Source organism: Suncus etruscus, chromosome 2 (genome assembly GCF_024139225.1).
Source record: "Suncus etruscus isolate mSunEtr1 chromosome 2, mSunEtr1.pri.cur, whole genome shotgun sequence".
Classification (NCBI taxonomy): Eukaryota; Metazoa; Chordata; class Mammalia; order Eulipotyphla; family Soricidae; genus Suncus; species Suncus etruscus.
Genome location: NC_064849.1, coordinates 135,505,845 through 135,532,333, shown reverse-complemented (window position 1 = coordinate 135,532,333; position 26,489 = coordinate 135,505,845). Strand labels below are relative to the sequence as shown.

The window sequence follows — 26,489 nt, the reverse complement described above, 5'->3', positions numbered from 1 at the left end:
CTTGATGTGAAATGCATGTGACTTTCCTTTTGTTTCCCAAACTTTCAAAATCTATTTTATTCTAGCCCTTTCCCCAGGAAGAGATTTTGGAGGACATGGATAGTAGCTATTTAATTTCACACAAGCTTTTAAAATTTGCACAATGACACATTTCTCTGAACCTCACTTTTGTACTAATTCACTGAACCTAGGATAACTATCCTAAACTTAACCTAAGCATTTATTTAATATTAAATACACCATAGATGTGATTGGTTTATTCATAGCTACATAAAGTCCCATTGTCCAGGCCGAAAAGAATGGCTTTGGGTTTTGCCTAATACTTCATGTTAGAGAATGAAATCATTGTTGCCATTGTGTAAAGATAGTACTAGAAAGAACATCAAACTCATGGCTCCTACTTGCAAAGTATCTATAAGCCATTTTCCCAGTGTAATAGTAAGTTGTAGACTTATTGATTGTGCCACTTTTTTTCCTCTTCCTTTAAACTTGGTAGGTGGGTAATAAAGCAGGATTGGTGGGTGATAAAAATCATGCAATATAGCTAGAGTTTGGTTAACTTGATTGACATGTAGAGAAAGAGTAGATCCAGAAACATCACAGTTCCAGGATGAAGCACTATAGAGCTTGCTGTTGGGTGAAAAACAACAGAATTAGTAGTTACATGATACTTATGCATACATTTTTACCTTGTTTTAATGAAGTGCATTCATAAGCGGATAATTAGATTCAGACATTCATTTATATGTTTAAGTAGAACAGAATAAATTTTTTCAATTTATGATTTTAATCAAAACAAGGATATTAGGAACATTGCAGTAGTTTGAGTTACTAGACAACATATTTTAGCTCTTATATTTTAAATATTTTCTAGGGCAACTAGTATATATGCCCTCTACATTATGACAGGCCAACAAGCAGTTCTAATGCTCACAAATAAGATTTTTGGTTTGCAAATAAACATTTATTTCTGGGGTTATTATATGAGTGAGCATTTAAGAAATTAGACCAAAACAGTAGAACACAGGGTGGCATTTAGATGGTCAAATAGAAGTAAACACTGACACATAATTGCCTAATTTGGGTCTCCAGACTGATGATTCTGTGTTCCGCTCTGAACTTTATAATGATAGACTCTAGAACTCCCTATTAGATTCTGATAAAAGCAGAGGGTAGAGGATGTGACTCAGTGCCAGAGCACCAGCCTAATATGTGTGAGGCTTGAGTTTGATCACAGAACTACAAACAAATAAATATAAAACAAAAAAAAATGTGGACTTCAAGGGAAACTTCTTCTGTGCCTGTCTGCCCGTGTTTCTGAATCCCTGAAGGTTTCCTCAGAGGCCTAGGGAACGCACCTCCAAAAAACTGCATTTTGAAGCTGCCCAGTAAGTACATTCTGGCTGCAGGGGTCGCTGTCCAATAAGCTGAGGTCTCTGGCCTGTGGAGGCTCCGCCCTGCTGTGCCTTTGTTCACTCTGAGGACTGTCAACTAGAGGCAGCAGAAGAGCTTTGTGGCCTCGCACTCTTTATAACCAATGAACCCCACCACAACACACAGGAAAAACCACACTACAAACGTGACAATGGGGAAACCTCGCAGGCAAACACCAACCACAGAGAATGAAGAAGAAAACTCGGAGACCTAATAAATTCCAACCACCTGATTGATTAACCTCTCAGATAAGGAGTTTAGAATAGAAATATAAAAGATGTTCGTAGAACTCAAAAAAAAAATCATACATCGATCTGAACAGAACACAAAGACAGAAGTCAGAAAACTCCAAACTGAAATAACAGATCTGAAAAACACAGTTGTTCAAGTGAAAATCTCAATGGATAGCCTCGCCAACAGGGCATCAGCAGATGAGGAGAGAATCGGAGTACTGGAAGATGTGATGCAGAAAAACTCAATACAACAGAAGAAATTGAAAAAGAACCGTAAGAAAAATGAACAGGCAATGAAAAAGTACTCAAGGAATGCGAACAGATGAAAATAGAAGTCTTTGATAAACTCAACAGAAACAAATAAGAATCATTGGAGTCCCAGAAACCCAGGAAGAAGATCTCCAGGAAGAAACAACTGTCAAAGACATCATCAAAGAGATACTCCCAGAGTTAAAGACTACATGCAATCAAATCCTGCATGCCCAAAGAGTACCAGCTAAAAGAGACCCAAAGAAAAACACCCCAAGACACATCCTCGTTACAATGACAAATCCCACAGATAGAGATAGAATACTGAAAGCAGCAAGATCAAAAAGGAAAATTACATTCAAAGGAGCATCCCTAAGACTTACAGCAAACATGTTACAAGAAACTCTCAAGACCAGAAGACAGTGGTGGGATATTGTGACAAGACTGAATGAAATGAATGCCTCACCGAGAATACTGCACCCAGCCCGACTTACATTCAGGTTTGAAGGAAGGATACATAGCTTCATGGATAAACAACAGCTCAGAAACTTCACAGATGATAAACCAGCCTTAAAGAAAAAACTGACAGGTCTACACTAAGACAAGAGAGACCAAAAAACACAGCAAACTTATCTACAAAGATGACATTAAATCCTATGATAGTCATCTCCCTCAATGTTAATGGACTAAATTCACCAATTAAAAGACAAAGAGTGGCAAAATGGGTCAAAAAGATGAATCCAACCTTCTGCTGCCTACAAGAAACACATCTGAATAGTCAGAACAAACATAGACTCAAAATCAAAGGCTGGAGGAAAATCATCCAAGCAAACAACACCCTCAAAAAAGCTGGGGGTGGCCATATTAATATCTGATGACACCAACTTTATACTCAGAAAAGTGGTAAGGGACAAAGATGGACACTATGTACTAATTAAGGAATATGTGCAACAAGAAGAAATCAGACTATTAAACATATATGCACCCAAAGAGAGACCAGCAAATTATCTTTTTTTTTTCTGTCTTTTTTTTTTTTTTTTTTTTGGTTTTTGGGCCACACCCGGCGGTGCTCAGGGGTTATTCCTGGCTGTCTGCTCAGAAATAGCTCCTGGCAGGCACAGGGGACAATATGGGTCACCAGGATTCGAACCAACCACCTAAGGTCCTGGATCGGCTGCTTGCAAGGCAAACATCGCTATGCTATCTCTCCGGGCCTCCAGCAAATTATCTAATACAATTACTGACAAATCTGAAAGAAGAAATCAATAATAACACAATAATTGTGGGAGACCTCAACATGGCCCTATCAACACTTGATAGGTGAACCAGATTGAAACCCAACAAAAACATACTAGCGGGGCCGGGCGGTGGCGCTGGAGGTAAGGTGCCTGCCTTGCCTGCGCTAGCCTAGGACGGACCGCGGTTCGATCCCCCGGCGTCCCATATGGTCCCCCAAGAAGCCAGGAGCAACTTCTGAGCGCATAGCCAGGAGTAACCCCTGACGTCACAGGGTGGCCCAAAAACCAAAAAAAAAAAAACAAAAAAAAAAAACATACTAGCCCTGAAAAGAGTGATGGAAGAAAGAGGACTAGTAGATATATACAGGAAACTCCATCCCAAAAAACCTGGATATACATTCTATTCCAATGTACATGGGCCATTCTCCAGAATAGACTACATGCTGACAAATAAAACATACCTCCATAAAATCAAGAGGATAGAAATCTTGCAGGCTACCTTTGCTGACCACAAGGCTCTGAAATTAGATGTGAACTACAAAGCCACACAGAAGAAAAACTTAACAATTGGAAATTAAACACCCTGCTACTGAACAACCAGTGGGTCCGAGATAAAAATCTAAAAGGAAATCAAACTTTCCTGGAAACGAATGATAATGAAGACAAACTGCCAGAATCTATGGGACACAGCAAAAGCGGTCCTGAGAGGAAAATTTATAGCTTTGCAAGCACACATCAGGAAGGAAGAAGGGGCATACCTGAATAACTTAATGACACAGTTCAAAAAAATTAGAAAATGACCAACAAAAGGAACCAAAAATAGGGAGACAGAAGGAAATAACAAAGCTGAAAGCAGAACTCAATGAAGTGGAAAACCAAAAAACAATCCGAAAGATCAACGAAAGCAGAAGTTGGTTCTTTGAAAAAATAAACAAGATTGATAGACCATTGGCAAAACTCACAAAGAGAGAGAGAAATCTGATAACCCGTATTAGAAATGAAAAGGGGAGAGAACTACAGATATTGCAGAGATCCAAAGGGTAATCAGAGACTACTTTGAGAAACTTTATGTTACTAAACATGAGAACCTAGAAGAAATAAAAAAAATCTTGGGAAGCCAGGAGCAACTTCTGAGCGCATAGCCAGGAGTAACCTCTGAGCGTCACAGGGTGTGGCCCAAAAAAACAAAACAAAAAAAAATCTTGGACACCTATAACCTTCCACAGTTAAGTAAGGAGGTTGTAGCATATCTAAACACACCCATCACTACTGAGGAAATTGAAACTGTAATCAAACATCTGCCCAAAAAGAAAAGCCCAGGCCCAGATGGATTTCCTAATAAATTTTTTCAAATCTTTCAAGAGGAGCTACTACCAATCCTAGCCAGGCTCTTTTATGAAATTGAAAAAATGGGAACACTCCCAAACAGCTTTTATGAAGCCAACATCACCTTGATACCAAAACCAGACAGAGATGCTGCCAAAAATTAAAATTACATACCAATATCCCTGATGAATGCAGATGCAAAGATCTTCAACAAAATCCTGGCAAATAGGATCCAATGCATCATCAAGAAGATCATACACTATGACCAAGTAGGTTTCATCCCAGGAATGCAAGGATGGTTTAACATCCATAAATCTATCAACATTATACACAACATCAACAAGAAGAAAAATAAAAATCACATGATCATATCAATAGACACAGAGAAAGCATTTGGTAAGGTCCAACACCCATTCTGATCAAAACTCTTAGCAATGGGAATGGAAGGAACCTTTCTCAATCTAGTTGAAGCCATCTACCACAAGCCAATGACAAATATTATTCTCAATGGAGAAAAACTAAAAGCCTTTCCTCTAAATTCTGGTACAAGACAAGGCTGTTCACTCTCACAACTCCTCTTCAACATAGTACTGGAAGTTCTTGCTATAGCGATTAGGCAAGAAAAAGATATCAAGGGAATCCAGATAGGAAAGGAAGAAGTCAAGTTCTCATTGTTTGCAGACGACATGATACGCTACTTAGAAAAGCCTAAAGACTCTACCAAAAAGCTTCTAGAAACAAAAGATTCATATAGCAAGGTGGCAGGATACAAAATCATCCTACAGATTAATGGCCTTTTTATACACCAATAATGATAGGGAAGAGATGAAAATCAGGAAGGCAATCTCATTCACAACAGTGCCACACAAACTCAAATATCTTGGAGTCAACTTGACCAATGATGTGAAGGACCTATACAAAGAAAACTATAAAGCTCTGCTCCAAGAAATAAGAGAGGACACACAGAAATGGAAACACATACCATGCTCATGGATCGGCAGGATTAACGGCAATACTCATTAAAGCATTATACAGATTTAATGAGATACCCTTAAAAATACCCATTACATTCTTCAAAGAAGTGGATCAAACACTTATGAAGTTCATCTGAAACAATAAACACTCTCAAATAGCTAAAGCACTCCTAGGGAAAAGGAAAATGGGAGGCATTACTTTCCCCAGCTTTAAACTGTACTACAAAGCAATAGTTATCAAAACAGCATGGTATTGGAATAAAGACAGACCCTCAGATCAGTGGAATAGGCTTGAGTTCTCAGACATTGTCCTCCAGACATACAATTACCTAATTTTTGACAAAGGAGCAAGAAATTCTAAGTGGAGCAGGGAAAACCTCTTCAAAAAGTGGTGCTGGCAGAACTGGTTAGCCACTTACAAAAAAGCGAACATAGACCCCCAGTTAACATCATGTACGAAGGTAAAATCCAAATGGATTAAAGACCTTGATATCAGACCGGATACCATAAGGTATATAGAACAACACGTTGGTAAAACACTCCATGACATTGAGACTAAAGGCATCTTCAAGGAGGAAACTGCACTTTCCAAACAAGTGGAAGCAGAGATCAACTGATGGGAATACATTAAACTGAGAAGTTTCTGCACCTCAAAAGAAATAGTGCCCAGGATACAAGAGCCACCCACCGAGTGGGAGAAACTGTTCACCCAACACCCTTCAGTTAAGGGGCTAATATCCAAAATATACAGGGCACTGACAGAAATTTACAAGAAAAAAAAACATCTAATCCCATAAAAAAATGGGGAGAAGAAATGAACAGACACTTTGATAAAAAAAGAAATACAAATGACCAAAAGGCACATGAAAAAATGCTCCTCGTCACTAATCATCAGGGAGATGCAAATCAAAACAACGATGAGATAGCACCTCACACCACAGAGATTGGCGCATATCACAAAGAATGAGAACAATCAGTACTGGCAGGGATGTGGAGAGAAAGGAACTGTTATCCACTGCTGGTGGGAATGCAGTCTAGTCCAACTTCTATGGAAAGCAATATGAAGATTCCTCCAAAATCTGGAAATTGAGCTCCCATTCGACCCAGCTATTCCCCTCTTAGGGATATACCCTAACAACACAAGAATACAATACAAAAAAACCCTTCCTCACACCTATATTTATTGCAGCACTATTCACAATAGCCAGGCTCTGGAAATAACCAAGATGCCCCTCAACAGACGAATGGCTAAAGAAACTATGGTACATATACACAATGGAATATTATGCAGCCGTCAGGAGAGACGAAGTCATGAAATTTTCCTCTACATGGATGTACATGGAATCTATCTTGCTGAGTGAAATAAGTCGGAGGGAGAGAGAGACGCAGAATAGTCTCACTCATCTATGGGTTTTAAGAAAAATAAAAGTCATTTTTGTAACAATCCTCAGAGACAATGAGAGGAGGGCTGGAACACCAGCTCACTTCATGAAGTTCACCACAAAGAGTGGTGAGTGCAGCTATAGAAATAACTACACAGAGAACTACCATAATCATGTGAATGAATGAGGGAACTGGAAAGCCAGTCTGGAGTACAGGTGGGGGTGGGTGGGATGGAGGAGATTTTGGGATATTGGTGGTGGGAATGTTGCACGGTGATGTGTGGTGTTCTTTACATGACTGAAACCTAATCAGAATCATTTATGTAATCAAGATAAAGAAAAATGGGGGAAAAAAACAAAAAAATGTTTAGAATTTTAGAATGACATCATCTTTCCTTTCTTTGTTTCTTTTTCTTTCTTTCTTTTTCTTTCTTCTTTTCTTTCTTTCTTTCTTTCTCTTTCTTCTTTCTTTCTTTTCTTTCTTTCTTTCTTTCTTTCTTCTTTCTTTTCTTTCTTCTCTTTCTTCTTCCTTTCTTTCTCTTTCTTCCTTCCTTCCTCCTTCCTTCCTCCTTCTTTCTTCCTTCTTCCTTCCTTCTTTCTTTCTTTCTTTCTTCTTTCTTTCTTTTCTTCTTTCTTTTTCTTTCTTTCTTTCTTTCTTTTTTCTTTCTTTCTTTCTTCTCTTTCTTTCTTCTTCTTTCTTTCTTTCTTTCTCTTTCTTCTTTCTTTCTTCTTTCTCTTCTTTTTCTCCTTCCTTTCTTCTCTTTCTTTCTTCCTTCCTCCTTCCTTCCTCCTCCTTCCTTCCTTCCTTCCTTCCTTCCTTCCTTCCTTCCTTCCTTCCTTCCTTCCTTCCTTTCTTTCTTTCTTTCTTTCTTTCTTTCTTTCTTTCTTTCTTTCTTTCTTTCTTTCTTTCTTCTTTCTTTCTTTTTCTTTCTTTCTTTCTTCTTTCTTTCTTTCTTTTCTTCTCTCTTTCTTCTTTCTTTCTTTCTTTCTTTCTTTCTTCCTTTTCTTTCTTTCTTCCTCTTCTTTTTCTCTTTCTTTTTCCTTTCTTCTTCTTCCTTTCTTTTTCTTTCTTTCTTCCTTCCTTCCTTCCTTCCTCCTTCCTTCCTTCCTTCCTTCCTTCCTTCCTCCTTCCTCCTTCCTTCCTTCCTTCCTTCCTTCCTTCCTTCCTTCCTCCCTTCCTCCCTCCTCCCTCCCTCCCTCCCTCCCTCCTCCCTCCTCCTCCTTCCTTCCTTCCTTCCTTCCTTCCTTCCTTCCTTCCTTCCTTCCTTCCTTCCTTCCTTCCTTCCTTCCTTCCTTCCTTCCTTTCTTTCTTTCTTTCTTTCTTTCTTTCTTTCTTTCTTTCTTTCTTTCTCTTTCTTTTTGTTTGTTTATTTGTTTTTGGGCCACACCCAGCAGCGCTCAGGGGTTATTCCTGGCTCTATGCTCAGAAATCGCTCTTGACAGGCTCGGGGGACCATATGGTATGCCGTGATTCGAACCACCGTCCTTCTGCATGCAAGGCAGACTACCAACCTTCATGCTATCTCTCCGGCCTCTAGAATGACATTTTCTAATGAAATGATAAATCATTTAAATAATTACCCGAAATTATTATGAAAAAGGGGCTGGAGCAATAACACAGAGGTAGGGCATTTGCCTTGCATGTGGCCACCATGGATGGACTTTAGTTCGAATACGGCATCCAGTTTAATTCCAGCATTCGGTACTATTCTGGCATTTCATATGGTCTTCATATGGTTCCTGGAGCCTGCCAGGAGCGACTTCAAGAGCGCCGCCAGGTGTGACCCAAAAATAAAAACAAAAAAAATTATTATGAAACAAACAAGTAGATAGCATTCCCTTAAAAAAACAACAATAATCACTTTTACATTTTTAAAAAAAGACAAAGAACATTCATTTCAACTAGTCAGATACAGTCTACACTCTATATGAAGTAATCAGCAGTGGTGTCGAACTCTAGTGTGTGCCACAGCATTTCTTTCTTCTGGATCTGGACATTTGAAAAGTGTTATGTTATTTGTAATAAATAATCTTATAAATGTATTCAAACAAAAAATTTAAATAATGTAAAATTAAACATGATTTTTCAAATATACATTTTTTTAAGAAAGGCTATGAGGAAAGGTTAAGTAGAAAGTATTACTCTCCTGTATTGGTAGAAGTTTAGATGTCAATAATTTGGGGAGTGGAAGAGCCCGAGATAGTGAAGATCTGCCCATAGAATTTATATATATATACATATAATTCTTATGTATTATGATTGTTTCAACATGGTAGTCTTTTCTTTTGTCTAACCAACCTTGTCAGAAGGGCTTATTTATTACTATCTTTTAAGTCAACATATGTGTTGGTTTGTGTGTACATATGTGTGGTGGTATTATCAGGAATGAAATATGTAAAGCCAGTGCTCTATCATTATCATACCCTTGGTGTAATATGTGTGTATGTATTTACTTTTTAATTTATTGGGCTGTTTCATTTTCCTTCGAATAAAATTTTGTCTTCCCATATCATGTTTGCTTATATGAAAACTACTTTTGCTAAAAAAAGAAGTTCCATTTGACTATAGATATGTTCAAAATATGAGGTCATATAAAATATAGTCTGATCTTATCTAACCTCTTTCAATTTTGCCATGATAAAACCTTCCAGTTTGTTACAACAGTCTTTAGATTTTACCATGAGCACTGCCATCTTATAAACATTTTATTTTAATCTTGATTAAGTTTCTATGTGATGACATTTTTAATGATTTTTTTCTTAATTTGAGGATTTTGGGCTCGAGAAATTGGTAAGATGATTGGACTTGAGCATCCTCTTATTCCGGTCCAGCATCAGTATGTTGTTACATCAACTATACCTGAAGTGAAAGCTTTGAAGCAAGAACTCCCTGTGCTCCGGGACCTGGAAGGCTCTTACTACCTCCGACAGGAGCGGGATGGGCTTTTGTTTGGTCCATATGAAAGTCAGGAGAAAATGAAAGTCCAGGATTCTTGGGTCACCAAAGGAGTCCCTCCAGGTAAATTTGGAAAATGGAAGTGAACATGGGTCAGATATGCATGTTTTAGGTTGTGTCTGGGCAGTGCTCAAAATAAGATAAAACAGCCCTGGTAGACTTGCAGAAATCTGTGGTGTTGAAGTAAAGAATGTGTGAGGTAAGTTCTATTCTCATACCCTTTTGAATAATCATAGTTAAGAATAAAAAAAGGGAAGAAGCAGTTGGCACCAGAGAAGCTAAAGAAATATGTTCCTATTGCTTTAGAAGAGGTCAAGCAAGGGGCTTTAACTTGCAAGTACAAAACTTTTCCCTTCCTTTATCCTCTACCTGCATGGTCTGATTTCCAGACTTGGATGCAACTGCTACTGTGTTTGGACAACTGAAAACACAACTGTTACTCCAGATAAGGTATACAGTCTGCTAAGGATAAAAACCTGAATTGGTTATAGCAGGAGAGGTGGGTGCTGCCAAATCAGTCCATAACAACCTCCCTCCCCCAACACACACACTTCAAAGCATGCAAGTAAAAAGGCCACTGAGTTAATTAGCAGAAAGTTCTATTATTTTATTCCAAGATTGTTTTAAAAATTATTTAATTATGGGGCCAGTGAGGTGACGCTAGAGGTAAGGTGTCTGCCTTGCAAGCACTAGCCAAGGAAGGACCGCAGTTCGATCCCCCAGCGTCCCATATGGTCCCCCTAAGCCAGGGGCAATTTCTGAGGGCTTAGCCAGAAGTAACCCCTGAGCATCAAACGGGTGTGGCCCCCCAAAAAAAAACAAAAAAATTTTAATTAAAAATAGTTGGGGCTCATCTAGCATTCAATGCACCATGGTGCCAGGAATTGAACCTGAGTCAGCTGTGCAAGGCAAGCACTTCACACACTGTCTTATGTCTCCCGTCCCCTGTTCCAACATCTTTAAGGGAGATTAACCTATTTTTTATTTATTTATTTTTGGTTTTGGACCACACCCAGTGATGTACAGGGCTTAATCCTGGTTCTGTATTCAGGAATTACTCCTGGCACGACTCAGACAACCCACCCTATGGAATACCAAGGATTAAATTTAGCTTGCTATGTTGCACGTTGGTTATGTGCAAGGCAAGTCCCTTATCTGCTGTACTATTGTTCTGGCCCTCTGAACCTGTTTTTAATTTTCATGAAATATATTTATAAAGTAAGATTAAGGATGAAGGTTAGCTCAAGATTTCTGCTTTTAATTTCTAAAAGAAACTAAAATATTACATTCAGAAGTGTAATCTTGTGGGGGAATTGTGTATCTAGAATTATACTTTGAAAAGCCACTTGAACTAGGAAGTGGTTCCTTCCCTCCCATTTTTCAGAAAATACCAATGTTCCTGTGATCCTCTCTCCCTATCCTTCCTCTATTGACCACAATGCCTACATAAATAAAGGTGGAGCAAATATGGACAGCATTTTAGAGGGGATGAGAGAGAGAGAGAAAGAGAAAGAAAGAAAAAAGAGAGAGAGAACTTCTTTCCTTAGTGGTTTGTATCTCTGAGATACTGACCAGATAATAAAGTCTGTGAGAGACCACAGCAGCAGTTGTCTGGCTGCTGCATGGAAAACACCAGTAACAATAGAGATATTCTTAGAGTACGCCCACAGTTCTGCCTTCATTCACAGTGCCTTTAAGGATTCAGAAGAAAACCCTTCTTTAAGACCTTGACCCTCTTCACAGAGTTCTTGTTTTCTCCTGTGGGTGGCACAGGCTTGGCAAATGGCCATCATGCTAGCCTCTGGCTGATCTAGACATCTTAGATCCTACAGTTGCTTCCATGTATCACCAGAGTCCTGATATGACTTGGTAAACTCCCCTGTCCTCCCTTGAGATAATGAATGAAGGTGAAAAGATCTCTCTTGACAAGCAAATGATTATGTGGTTTTAAAATTATGATTGGATTGTTATTAAAGTAAATTATTCTATTTAAATGGTTGGCTTAAAAAAAGGAGGTGGGCCAGTGAAATAGCATGGAGGTAAGGTTGCCTTTCATGCAGAAGATGTTATTAAAGAACATCATGTTTAGATGTAAATAAAGAGGGAGATACCTTCTTAACTATCCATTTTCAGTCTAATTAGAGTTGGAAAGTTAAGTCATGTTAGAGCCCTTGCTGGTGTAGCTGTGGGAGCTGAGCACACACATGTCTCCTCAGGCTTTGGAAAGGAACTCTTTGAGTCTGACCTGGATCGGATCATGGAACATGTTGAAGCTGCAATGGAAATGGTTCCAGTTTTGAAAAATGCTGACATTATCAATGTCGTCAATGGTCCCATCACCTATTCTCCTGACATCCTGCCCATGGTAGGGCCTCACCAAGGGGTCCAGAACTACTGGGTAGCTGTAGGCTTTGGGTGAGTGTCTCTTTATGTTATTCAACTTCTGTTGCAGTCATGTACCTTCAATAAGTCTTGTTCTGTGTTTGCAAACCCCACCATGGAAAATTGAAGGGGAAGAGGTTTCTCCTTCATGATTTTTGAAAGGCAAGGGATAAAAAATTTCAATAGTCAAACTATGATTATAGCTTGGTTTAATCACTGGTTTTCAAGATAGGGTTTCAAGATTAATGCAAAAGGGCAATGTTTCTGTAACCTTCTCTTTGCATATTCCTGCCACTTTTATTATTCATCTCTTTGCATACTATGTATGTTCAGATAGATCAATTTTCCCAATTTTATCAGGATGTTTTCATAACATTATGTGACAAAGCTAATTCAGGATATCAAATGTATGACATATCTGATATCATTTTTACCATAATTCCTGTTTGTCTAATATCATTTGTTTCTTGATGATTCTTTAGTCTGGTTGCTATTTATGATTCCATTATCTATTTGATATTTCATCTCTGATATTGGTCTTATTTATTGGGTGAATATGAATGTCAAGTCCACTTTACTATCATATCACAACTTCTAATATTCTATTTTTCTTTTTTTCAATATTCTAGTTTTCTTCCTCATTTTAGTTGACCATTTATTCAACTAGAATTTAGTGATTTAATTTTCCTTAATGATTCCAACTCTGTGTGAGGAGGCCTTGTCCTAGGCATTGGGCTATATCTGAGAACAAGGCAGTGAGTCCTGAAAGGACTGGCAAGTTGGTTGAGATCTTGCTCTGCCTGGAGAGTAGAAAAGCTGGGTTCTAAATTAAGAAAGTAAGCATGAGGACTGACAGATAGAAAATAAATTATCTAGATTATCTGATCACATTTAGAAATTTTACATTAGGTCTTAAGTGGGGGAAGTAAATGATTGCAACCTTGGGGTGGGAATGTCAGAGGTTCAACCCAGAGCCTTATGATTGAGTCACATCCCTAACCCCAATCTTTGAAACTTGATCTTTGATTAGATGCTGGGCACATGAGGAGAGAGTACTAGGCAAATAATGAGTTCCATTTGTGACATATTGATTGAAATGTTATTTTTAGGTCTGTGGGACAGCCAGAGCTATAAAACCAAATAAGGTTATGGAGCTGAAAGGTGTAATGTAAACTGAGGGCTTAGGTTGCCACCGATTAAGTCTGTATGTCACAGGCATATGTGGCAGTATTTCTCATGCAGCACCTGTGTGTATTCTTTGAAGAATTGTCTGTTGTCCACTGAAATACAGAATGAAGGGGGAGAACAGCACAGGACCGACTCTAAATTGTGTTCACACCACCTTACATCAAAAACTCTTATTTACCATCACCACCTTTTTAATTTTAAAGAATCTTCATATGGAAAATAGAAAACAAATGATTCACTAGCTACAAAATGCAGGGCCAGTGTTCCTTTCTACCATTATTATAGCAAGCCCCTGGGTGAGTAATCTCAAAGCTTCCAAAATAATGACCCAAGCTCTTTGCCTACAAGTTATGCCTAAGGAGACCAGAACCAGACCAAGACTGAGAAGAAATAGACAAGATGTGTAAAGTATAAATTGTGTACAAAGTTGTACAATTTGTTCAGTATACAAACTGCTTCCTGCAATGATTTTTTTTCTAGTTCATATAGTCATATCTTAACAAGGGCTCTTAAGGCATTAGCCACATCTTCCTATTTATTTTCTTTACTTTTTTCCCCCTCTAAAGAAAGGAATATAGCTAGGGATAGTAGGTTATTTTGCAGATATGCAATTCTTGAAACTATTGAAATTAGATATCAAGCCAAACATCGCTAATTTGAATGCCTAAATATACCATTTTGTAGGAAAGATAATATTTAGTGATAATATTTAAAACACACCATGTGTTTTAAATAGTGCAAAACATTGAAACTTTGATGCCCGTAAAATATTTGAGCATTCCTTATTTGGTAATAACATGTTAGTAACAGGATATTTATCTCTGTATTTGGAAGCTATGGCATAATCCATGCTGGTGGGGTGGGGAAGTACCTCAGTGACTGGATCCTGCATGGAGAACCTCCTTTTGATCTGATAGAATTGGATCCCAATCGCTATGGCAAATGGACAACAACTCAGTACACCGAGGCCAAAGCAAGAGAATCATATGGATTCAACAATATTGGTAAAGTTCAAAATTAATGTTGTTTACAAAGTTTGTACATAATTGATATAGTACCTATGACTCTTGTTTTTTTAATCTGTTCATGGTACTTCTATGACTTGGTAAGGACATACTGTCTCTACATATATATGTGTGTGTATGTATGTATATATTAATATATTAGGTCATTGAATTTTAACTTTGTCTAGAATGATTAACGTAAATAGCAGATGGGTTCACTCCCCACCTCCTGCATCCATTCCTTCTACTGATGTTGGTATTGCAGTGACTATGAATTGTACACACCTTAATTGTGGTATTTGCGCATTTAGTTGTGATGTTGATGTAGGTTCAGCCAGGGGATATCCTCTATTTCAGGTACCACATCTGTACATTCCTGGCTACAGGGCTACCAGATATCACTAGCAGAGCTGGGGATGTCAGGCCACAGAGTGGCCAGGCACAAGCAGCAGATTTGCCAGGATTGTGCTCAGGACATGCAACTCTACAAGAGATCATCTCACACTTACAAGATAGCCATTTTCACCAGAGCTTCTGTAATAAACTCCAAACTATACTTACTGGCATTCTAGTCTTCTTTCAAAAACATTCACAAACCCCTCCTAGTATTCCTTCACAGGCAAAAATGTGATAAGACATTTCCCTGGGGGAAAAAAAAAGACATTTCCCTGAAGTTGATGAAAAGGTGCTTTAACTTACTGGATATATAGATCTTTGATGACTTCTAGTTCTAGACTCAACTCAACCTGCCTTTTTCTCATCTCCCATGTATATACATTTCTTATTTTTTCACAGTTCTTTAAGAAATCTTCATCCCTCTTCACATTCCCAAGCTTTTCAATACTTTCTCTTTACCTTAAATGTGGGAGAAGGTTTGGCTACAGCCAATGGTGCTCTACTGGCTAATCCCTTGTTCTGTACTGAAGGGTCACTTCTGATATGGCACATATTCAAGCAAGCATTTTATCTCAAAAACAACAACCAAAAAAAAAAAAGACAGTTTTAGCTCTAGGCCCTAACTTTGAGTTAAAAAATTTTAATTAAAAAGGAAATATGTGTGTGTATAATTATACACACTTGTACATATGACTCTGGATTTTAAGTAACATGTTTCTACTTTCCAAAATTCTTTTGAAATATTTTATAGTTGTGTGCTATTTACAGAACCAGTTTTTCTTTTTTTTTTCCAGTTGGTTATCCCAAAGAAGAACGATTTGCTGGGAGACCAACTCAGCGAGTTAGTGGACTTTATAAAATCCTGAAGTCGAAGTGTTCCATGGGATTTCATGCAGGTTGGGAGCAGCCACATTGGTTCTACAAACCAGGCGAGGACAATCAGTACAGGTAAATGTCCACAGCACTACTTATAGAATGAAGTGATAAAGATGAAGTGGATGGATGCAGGAAAAAGACTGTTTCCACCATCACTTCACTCTATTTTAAGGAGCATTGATTCTTTTCTTACCAAAGTTATTTTCTGACAGCAGCATTTGTCTAACACATTCGATATTGGCCCACTTCTCAGACTTCAATTAGCCTGAGAGTGCTACTACCAGTCAGTCTCCTTTTGGCATCTTCCTAGTGAGGTTCTGTTCCACCTCCTTTAATTTTCCAAGTGGTTTCAGTTGGCTCCTAATGTTTTTCATGGTTTCAGATGATTGGTGGAATCACATAGTATTCCACCACAAAATGGATGGATTCATAGCACTAGTATAGGAATACCTGTATTTTCTATTTTTCAAGGAGTAGCTCAGAGCAACTGCTTTATACAATGTGTGAACAGTCATGCAAATTCTATACATTGGTGATAAATTAGGATGGATTTCACCTAATTGACATTTGGTGATGAGCTAACACACAAAGCATACCACTAAAACAATTATCTGAATTCCTCTAAAAAGCTGCATAACATTGTTATACTTGGGAATAATAGATTTTTTTTCTGCAGAGAATTTATCAACTAGCAGAAGGCAAACAGCATATATTGATGTTAAGTTACCTCTTCTCTGAATTGCCATTTCAATTATTTTAACAAGTTTTAATGTCAACTTTAAGGCCAGACTTAAATGTGCAAAATGTAGTAGAGGGTTAGTTGTTGATGGATGAAATTGGGCTCAGTAGGCAGCCACCCTAGATTATCTGGGGGCAAAACACTGCTTTGATTTTTCCTAAATGACTTAGATAAATCTCTTCCATGCTTTGTGCTGCTTGAATCTGGCCTGTTTCTTCTACCATTTTAATCATTAAGCTACTGAAAACGCATTTCTCAGATTTAGCATCCTGCTCTGAAGTTAAATGCCACATTAGCAGTTCACTTCATAATGTGGAAAAGACTTGCATCATGAGTCAGAAGACCTTTGTTCCAGAGAAAGCTCTGTCATTAACTATTGCAAAGGCCTTGGCTGTTTTTGTGCTTTTCCTCTAACAGTTAGAGACATTGGACATTGCTTACTCTATATGGAATGCAAGCTTGAGTATTAATTACCCTGAGTCTGTTAGAATCAGACTATCAGGCCCAACTTTTTAGCAAATGTGAATGATTTGGTATTTTACAAGCTCTAGATAATTGAGCTCCACCTCTGTATAATCTGAGATAATTAAGTTCTGGAAAATGGTAGCTTTAAAATGTTCCCCAGATAATTTTAATAGATAATTGAGGTTGAAAGCACAGGGCTGAAAGTTTTCTAAGCTCTCTTCAAGATCTGAAACCCATGTAGTTTATTCATCAATACTTTATTTACTATGAGATAGGGTAAAAGGATTGTTAATTTAGAAGATAATATATGCAATTTTTAAAATAGACTATTAGGTTGCCTTTTAAATGTATTTTTCTTCTTAAGTGGACTTCTCTAAATCAGCAGTCTTCAATGGCTGATCCATAGGCCAGTGCTAATCTGCAGGTATAGAAAGATTGAAGAGCAATCTTCTAGATGAGAACTTGTCAGATGTCTGTATTATGTAATGTTCTGAAAATGACATTATTTTTGTGATACTAAACATTGTGTTTCAGGCCAAGTTTTCGTCGCACAAACTGGTTTGAGCCTGTGGGTTCTGAGTATAAACAGGTTATGCAAAGAGTAGGGGTGATTGACCTGTCACCGTTTGGAAAGTTTACCATCAAAGGTCAAGACTCTATTAGATTGTTGGACCATCTCTTTGCAAATGTCATTCCAAAGGTAAATAACCTCACAGGGGTACAAGTTCCAGTATTCTTAACTCTTTGCCTACCTCTTTTTGGTACTTAAAATAATTTCAATCTATCTAATAATTGCTATATGAATATTAAAATTCATTGACCAAGAATCTATTGGGTAACTTTCACATTTAAATTTTCTATTGGATGAATTATTGTGAAGGATCTTTGTGAAGTCCTTTGAAGGACTTTGCTTAATTGTGTCAATAAGAATCAAAAAAAATGGACTGAAGTGTCATTTTTATGACAAATTATTATAATCATTTAAGTGGGGAACTTCAAAGTTAAACTTGCGTGTTTAGGCTTACAGATAGTCATACAGGTGATATCAACAATAAGATCCAGATACTTTTCACTGTTTAAATTAATTTTTTATTTGCATTCTGGTGTTTAAAGATCATAATATTTTTATCTCATCATGCAGTAGTTTTAATTTCTCTTATCTAGGAGGGTTTCACCAATATAAGTCACATGTTAACACCAAAAGGTCGCGTATATGCTGAATTGACTGTTTCTCACCAGTCTCCTGGAGAGTTTCTGCTAATAACAGGTTCTGGATCAGAGCTTCATGATCTCAGGTGAATGCACATCTTCTTTAATTCTAAGTTGATTCCATTTTGCACTGTTTTTCTTTTATCTGTAGTAGTTGAAAGTCCAAATTTAATTCAAATACATTTCATTTTGGCATAGGATATTAAAACAAAAATTTTTGGTGAAGCAAAATCGTTTTTTTGTTTGTTTGTTTATTCGTTTTTTTGTTTTTGTTTTTTGTTTTTTTTTTTTTTTTTTGGTTTGGACGCCACACCCGCTGACACTCAGGAATTACTCCTGGCTATGTGCTCAGAAATCACTCCTGGCTTGGGGAACCATATGGGACGCCAGGGATCGAACCCAGGTCTATCCTGGGTTGGTCCTGTGAAAGACAAACTCCCTACCTCTGCGCTATCACCCTGGCCTGAGCAAAATAGTTTTTGTTGAAAGAAATTAGAGAGATATGTGTGAGAGAGAAAGATGTGTCAGGAGACAGAAGAGACAGAGACAGAGAGAGACAGAGAAACTTGGTAAAATGTCTGCCTTAGAGGCAGGAAGCAGGAGGGCAGGGGGGAAACTGGGGAAGTTGGTGTCAGGAAATGTACATTGGTGAAGTGATGGCTATTGGACATTGTATGACTGAAAGTCAATCACGAATAACTTTGTTACTGTAGCTCATGGTGATTCAATAAAAAAATTATTTAAAAAAGGAAAGGCAGGCTTCAAAAAGCAAGCAAGTCTACATAAGAAATTATTTCAGATTGATTTCAGATCTGAAACCATAAGGTACTCAGAAGAAAATGTAAGTAGAACACTCCGTCACATTGAGGCTAAAGGCATTTTCAAGGAAGAAACACCACTGGCCAAGAAAGTAAAAGCAAAGAAACAAATGGGACTACATTAAACTGAAAGGCTTTTGCACTGAAAAGGAAAAGGCAATTAGGATTCAAAGACTACCCACAGAATGGGAGAAGCTAGTCACCCAATACCCACCTGATAAGGGGTTAATATCTAAGATATACAAGGCACTGGTAGAACTCATTCTAACCTGATCCAAAAATGGGGAGAAATGAACAAATATTTTCTCAAAGAAGAAATATAGATGGCCAAAATACACATGAAAAAGAGCTTTACATCACTGACCATCAAGATGCGAATCAAAACAACAATGATATATCATCTCATGCCACAGAATTGGCATACAAGAATAAGAACAACCACTGATGGCATGAATGAGGGAAGAGAGGAACTCTTATTCACTGCTAGTGGCAATGCCAACTTGTCCATATTGTATTTTGAAAAAAAAAAGTATATTCCACTAAAAAAAGGAAATTGAGCACCCATGTGATTCAGCAACACCATGCCTAGGGAGATACAAACATACATATATACATGCATACATATGTGTGCAGAGATATATACCCTAGGAACACAAAAACACAATACAAAACGCCACCTGCACACCTATGTTCATCACAGCACTATTTACAATAGTGAATCGGAAACACCCACGTTTTTGAGAACAGATGAGTGGCTAAAGGATTTATGGTACATCTACACAATGGAACACTATGCAGCTGTTAGGAAAAATGAAGTCGTGAAATTTGCTTATACCTGGGTGGATATGGATAGTATTATGCTGAGTGAAATGAGTCAGAGGGAGAGGGATGGGCAGAATAATCGTACTCATATATGGAACATAAGAAAAATAAAAGATAGTATAGTAATAATATCCAGAGACAATAGAGAGGAGGGCCAGGAGGAGCAATACATGATAAAAATGCTTGCCACAAATAGTAGAGAAGAGCAGTTAGGGTAGAGAAGAGACACTATGACAATAATAGTTGGAACCTGATCACTCTGGAGAATAGGTGTGTGTTGGATGGAGATAAAATGATATGCATGGCATCACTTCAGTAATAATAGTGTAGGGGTTGAAGTGGTGGCACAAGCAATAGGGCATTTTCCTTGCATGTGCTAACCTAGGATGGGCCACAGTTTGATCCCCCAGTGGCCCACATGGCTCCCAAGCCAGGAGCAATTTCAGAGTGCAGGAATAACCCCTGAGAGTCACTGGGTGTGTTCCAAAAACAAAAACAAAAAAAATTTTAAAAATAGTGTAAACCAAAGTGTCTAAAGACGAAAAAAGGAAAATAGAAAAAAAAGGAAAGAGAGAGGGAGAAAGAGGCAGGAGAGAGATCTTTATGAGAGATCTCAGAGAGAGAGAGAGAGAGAGAGAGAGAGAGAGAGAAGAGATGGGAGGGGATCAAATACTTGATCCACAGGCAGGTTACAGGGAGGATGGGAGAGAAACCTGTAAATTGGTGATGGAAAACATTCATGGGTGAAGAGGATGGTATACATTGTAAGACTGAAACTCAATCATGGACAACTTTGTAATCATGGTATTTAAATAAAAGAAAAAAAATTTAATTATTGAAGTGAGATATCTGTTTTTCCCCCTACAAATCCAGATGTAATGTATTCAGATGGTTTACACATAGAATTTAAATAATCATTTATTATTAAGCTATCAATCACTTATAATTTAATTAGTATTGATGTTAATTAGTTATTAAGTACTATCAATGTGCCAGACATTTTTTGGGGGGGTGGTTTGGGCCACACCCGGTGAAGCTCAGGGGTTACTCCTGGCTATGAGCTCAGAAATCGCTCCTAGTTTGTGGGGGTCATATATGATGCCTGGGATCGAACCAAGGTCTGTCCTGAGTCAGCTGCATGCAAGGCAAACGCACTACCACTGCGCTATCGCTCCTGCCCTGTGCCAGAAATTTTTATACATTATTTCAGTTCTTTACCTTTCTTTCTAGGTAGTTTGCTTGGTACAGCTACATATTATTTCTATTTCCAATTGAGGAAACTGGAGTTTCGGTTAAAGTAATTGTTCAAGCCAACCTTTTCCATTTAATGCTTATGTTTGTTCTGCCTCTGTAAGCTGCTTCCCAGGTCATTTTCAAGCTTAGTAGCCTCTGGTGCAAAACTGGATCTCAATTGTTGACCTGCCAAATTGAACTTTAGTCTATCCTTCTTAGTCTGTTCATTTATTGTAAAATCTTTAGTCTTCAGTCCAGTATTGGAATATTGTTTAGTAAATGTCTTGTTCTGACAGATTCTCACTCTAGCAAATTATATAATGCACATTATAGGCTTTTAGTCCAAATGGGATTAGGGCCCTATTAGTGCCTTAGCTTTGTAGACACCAGATTATCATTTTATGTTAGAATTGCAGAACTTCATTATTACAAAATGATGATAATAAAAATAATAATAGTAATCAGGGCCCAGAGATGTAACTCAGCAACAAGAGTGCCTACTTTATATGCATAAGGCACTGAGTTTGATCTCCAGAGTTGACCTGTGTAATCCCAGCACCAACCACTATCAGTCGGCAGACCACAGCCAAGTATATGTCCTGTGATGCTGCAAAAAATGCAAGTCCTACACCACCACCACAACAGTGATATATGTATGTGTGTATGTATGTGTGTATGTATATGTACATATAAAAACTGTACTTTAACTGGATCTCAATAACTCCACAGGACTCAGAGTTATTTTTTTCTAGTTATTGTAAGGTAATTACATGCTTGGTGGCAAGTGTATTAACCTTCAGCAACACAATGTGCCTCCTGTGTTGGAGCATTAGAGAAAATTGGGGTTTAGATTAATTTTTCAAGATTGACTCAGTCTAAATGCAATAGGGCTGTCACTATTAAAAAGCATTGTATGATGGAATTCATCTGAATTTGAAGATCTCTAGATATTGTGAAAAATCATTCCCAAATTTATAAGTGAGTTGATTCAGAGAGAATTTATACAAGGTAACATCCCTGGAACTCAGTTTCCTCACAGTGAAAATTAGGTGATTATGTGAATAGACACTCTGGGGGCATCCTAGTGAATGTATACAAAATGTCTCTAGAAAAATAGAACCAATATTTAATACAATGTTTTTGACCCAAATACAGATGGATTGAAGAAGAAGCAGTCAAAGGCAGATATAATGTTGAAATAAAAAACGTAACAGATGACATCGGTGTCCTAGGAGTTGCTGGGCCATATTCAAGACAGGTCCTGCAGAAACTGACTTCTGAAGACCTCAGTGATGATGTTTTCAAGTTTCTCCAAACTAAGTCTTTCAAGGTTTCCAACCTTCCTGTCACTGCTATCAGGATATCTTATACGGGTAGGAACTGAAAAATAACCTAAATCATCTCTAAAATTGAAGAAGAAGTGATTAGAAATGTGATGTGCACACATATTATCTGTTGTCAGGGTAAATTTAGAGGAATTTCTGTCCTGCCCAACTCTTAGACAATTATGTCTGTTCACTTTGTATCTGAGAAAGTTGTTCATGTGATTTTCAGTTATTGCACCAGTCCCATTGCTGTTGGCCATTTGGAACATGGATAAGAAAGTTATAATAGTTGGAAGAGGTGACAGAATAGTCAAGGCTGTTTACTTTCTAGAAACAGTCATGCTATTCCTCAGGAAGCTTAGTTCACAGAGACCAACTTGAATGTAATCAGTCACTTGTCTTAGAACAAAATCACTATCCACCTTACCTAATAGATTGTAAGTGCACCAAGGACATCTTTACAGAACCCTTGAGCCTGTGCTCATTATATTTGATATAGAGGAATAAACATGTTTCTGAAATCCCTTGTTACTCCTAGCTCACTTCAAATTTCTTCTAGATCTCCTGTCCCTTCATAGAAGGAGTACTTAGTGTTCTGACATTAGTTTAACCATATTACTCATATTTGGGGTGTGCCCTGCAAAAACACATTGATAGAAATTCATAGGCACTTAGGGGTCCGTACATAGTTTTGAATATTAATACAATAAACTTGAAGTTGATTATAGCCATGTTAATTAAACCATCATTTTTTTTTTGGTTTTTGGGCCACACCCATTTGATGCTCAGGGGTTACTCCTGGTTATGAGCTCAGAAATCGCCCCTGGCTTGGGGGGACCATATGGGTCGCCAGAGATCCGAACCGCGGTCCATCCTACGCTAGCGCTTGTAAGGCAGACACCTTACCTCTAGTGCCACCTTCCCGGCCCCAATTAAACCATCATTTAAAAATGACACATGCTACTTTCATCCCTTTACACTGGGGAACAAAGAGAATATATAGTGTTGAAGATTAAGAATTCTACAAGTGTTGGTTTTACCTTTTCCTACCTTGCATCTAACCATCACAAAATTCTGATCAAAATAAAGCTTAAGCTAAAAAAATTAGTGTCTTTTTGGATTGGATTTTATTTATTTTGGTTTTATGCAACCATATCACTGTTAGTGAATGAAATAACCACATGAGAGTTGGTGGGGGATTGTTTCTTTAGATATAGTGACTATCTTATAATGATAGTAGTGCCTACATGCAATTGATTGTGTTTTCAAGCCTTCTGATTCTTGAGAAAGGAGGGAGGTAGGGATGGTGGTGCTATGTAACCAAACTCTGAATCCTTTATTCTCATAAAATATGCCATGTTAACTACCACAACATTTTGGAGCCAAAATCAAAGGTCAAGATAATCTTCTGTATGATAGGCTTTTTTTTGACTTGCAATGACCTAACTTTGCCCTTTGGATGGTTGGCAGGATTGTTCTGTGAATTAAAGACTCCTTGGCAGACTTTCATTACAACTTAAAAACAAAAGTCCAGTAGCTATGTTGTATAAATAAAATCTCCCCAGTTATTTATATTTGGCGATTGCATGCTGATCCTACTGATGATTGTCCTAACTCTAGTGTGGCCCTTGTGTTTCTGTTTCAGGTGAGCTGGGGTGGGAACTGTATCACAGACGAGAGGATTCTGTAGCCCTTTATGAAGCAATCATGAAAGCGGGCGAGGAAGAGGGAATCGACAATTTTGGAACATATGCCATGAATGCCCTCAGACTGGAGAAAGGTTTCAGAGCCTGGGGGTCAGAGGTTTGAAATGCTGGCATCTTTATTAAAAATGGAGTTTCTATTTTCCTTACATAAGGTCTAGTTTTAACTGCATTAACACTGACTCTGGCTAATAGAGAACTTCTGTATTATTACATAATTTTTATTTAATTAGAGGAAGTTGGGGTTTTTTGCTTCCCAGTTGAGTGTTTAGTGGAATTCTGATATAATGCTTCTTTTGCCTTGCCTATTATGGCAGAAAACCCCAGAATCCTCTATTTGGAGATTCTGTGTGTGGTTAGACCTGCTCTGTGGAAAACTGCCTCCCCTTTCAGGATTCAAGGACTGCATTTTGCCTCTTCATTTCCTCTGAGGTGCTCCCCATCTTCATTTTCTTCTTATTGTGCATCTCTCTGGGGGGAAACAAGAAAAAAATCAGAGGGAATGAAATGATGTTTTAGCAAGTGTTGGCTTGACCCATTATTAATAGACCTTAATATTTACATGCCATTTTCATAAGTTTAGTTTCTCAATTCTCTTCTAAGTAGGTTTAACTGGTGATTATTGCTTAAGGCATTGGGTTTCTACTGTATAATCTCAATTCTACCCAGATGGAAATAGTAAAACTGCTTCAAATTCTTTTCTTTATATTTATCTTCAGTATGGCAGGCTTTCTCCAAATTCCTTATTTGAAGGGTGGTCCACAGGGGGGCTTCAGAGGTACCCAGGGATTAATCCTGGCTATGTGCTCACTCCTGCCTGGCGAGACTCAGGGATCAAATGTGGTTCTAGGAATCAAACTGGGCTCTGCCACGGGAAGCTACTACTATACTCTCTTTAAGTTCTCTGATCAAAACACTTCAGAATCTCTTCGGAGTCTCTGTCTCTCTGTTTCTCTCTCTGTTTCTCTTTCTGCTTCTCTCTCTTTCTCTCTCTGTGTTTCTCTCTGTTTCTCTCTCTGTTTCTCTCTCTGTTTCTCTCTGCTTCTCTCTCTGTTTCTCTTTCTGTTTTTCTCTCTTTGTTTCTCTCTGTTTCTCTCTCTGTTTCTCTTTGTGTTTCTCTCTGTGTGTTTCTCTCTGTGTGTGTTTCTCTCTGTGTGTGTTTCTCTCTCTCTGTGTTTCTCTCTGTTTCTCTCTCTGTGTGTTTCTCTCTCTATGTGTTTCTCTCTCTGTGTGTGTTTCTCTCTGTGTGTTTCTCTCTCTGTGTGTGTTTCTCTCTCTGTGTGTGTTTCTCTCTCTATGTGTTTCTCTCTCTGTGTGTTTCTCTCTCTTTGTTTCTCTCTCTGTGTTTCTCTCTGTGTGTTTCTCTCTCTGTGTGTTTCTCTCTCTCTGTGTTTCTCTCCGTGTTTTTCTCTCCGTGTTTTTCTCTCTGTGTGTTTCTCTCTCTCTCTCTCTCTCTCTCTCTCTCTCTCTCTCTCTCTCTCTCTCTCTCTCTCTCTCTCTCTCTCTCTCTCTCTCTCTCTCTCCCCCTCACTACTCCTTCCCTCTCCCCCTCTATTGGTTATCATAGAGTGATAGACCTTGGAGGGCAAAAAGCAGAAGCAAGTGAGCTTTGAGATGGAATGTGACCTTCTGGAGTCACTGAAAAAGGAGTTTGGTTTTATTGCAGGAGAGGTGCTCTATTAAGGGATTCTCAGTCTATAAATGGACTTTTAATGAGGTTGCTGCGAGGAGAGAAATAGAGACCAGCTCTTTCCCATTCTCCTCCCATTGCCAGCTTGGCATCCCTCCACCCTTGCTTTTTATTTGTCATGCTTCTCTCTCCTTCCCTTGCCAGAGATTTTTTCCACTGAGAGCCCTCTGGTTTCTCAGCAGTGTCAGCGCGCCCTCTAGTGTCAGTACAGCAATCACACTAGTCTGCTACCTTTTCATTTTCGTTTTGATTTGTTCGTTGTTTTGTTCTGTGGGTCACACTCAGAGATTCTCAGGGTTTACTTCTGGCTCTACACTCAGCAACCACTCCTGGAGGGGATTCAAAGAACCATATGGGATGCCGGGAATCAAACCAGACTGGCACTGCGCAAGGCTAATGCCCTCCCTGCTGTAGTATCTCTCCAGTTCTGACTTTTTTTTTTTTATTTATTTGAAAAGTTTTCAAATTTGAGCTGACCCAAAAGAAATCAACTAATTATAGAGTTAAAATTTATTAGAAAATATGAGATGGTATTTTATAAAATATAGGTATTTTATTTTATTTTTTTTTTATTTTTTATTTTTTGGTTTTTGGGCCACACCCGGTAACGCTCAGGGGGTACTCCTGGCTATGTGCTCAGAAGTTGCTCCTGGCTTGGGGGACCATATGGGACACAGGGGGATCGAACTGCGGTCCGTCCAAGGCTAGCGCAGGCAAGGCAGGCACCTTACCTTTAGCGCCACCGCCCGGCCCCTAAAATATAGGTATTTTATATTGCTCAGCTAGCTTGTGTGAATGCTAGTGTGTGTGTGTGTGTGTGTGTGTGTGTATTGCTTAAAGTCATCAT

At 38.3% G+C, this 26,489-nt stretch overlaps 1 protein-coding gene across 1 annotated transcript in view; it reads left to right on the top strand.

The window, feature by feature from the left end:
- The window catches only part of DMGDH (dimethylglycine dehydrogenase), a 77,372-nt gene that overhangs the window by 20,862 nt on the left and 30,021 nt on the right, over positions 1-26,489 (top strand). Inside the window, exons 6-13 of the mRNA XM_049766049.1 lie at positions 9,607-9,855; positions 12,009-12,207; positions 14,197-14,366; positions 15,557-15,710; positions 17,377-17,542; positions 18,007-18,137; positions 22,080-22,297; positions 23,895-24,052. Of these exons, the coding sequence (XP_049622006.1) occupies positions 9,607-9,855; positions 12,009-12,207; positions 14,197-14,366; positions 15,557-15,710; positions 17,377-17,542; positions 18,007-18,137; positions 22,080-22,297; positions 23,895-24,052 (1,445 nt within the window). The remainder of the gene's footprint in view (positions 1-9,606; positions 9,856-12,008; positions 12,208-14,196; positions 14,367-15,556; positions 15,711-17,376; positions 17,543-18,006; positions 18,138-22,079; positions 22,298-23,894; positions 24,053-26,489) is intronic.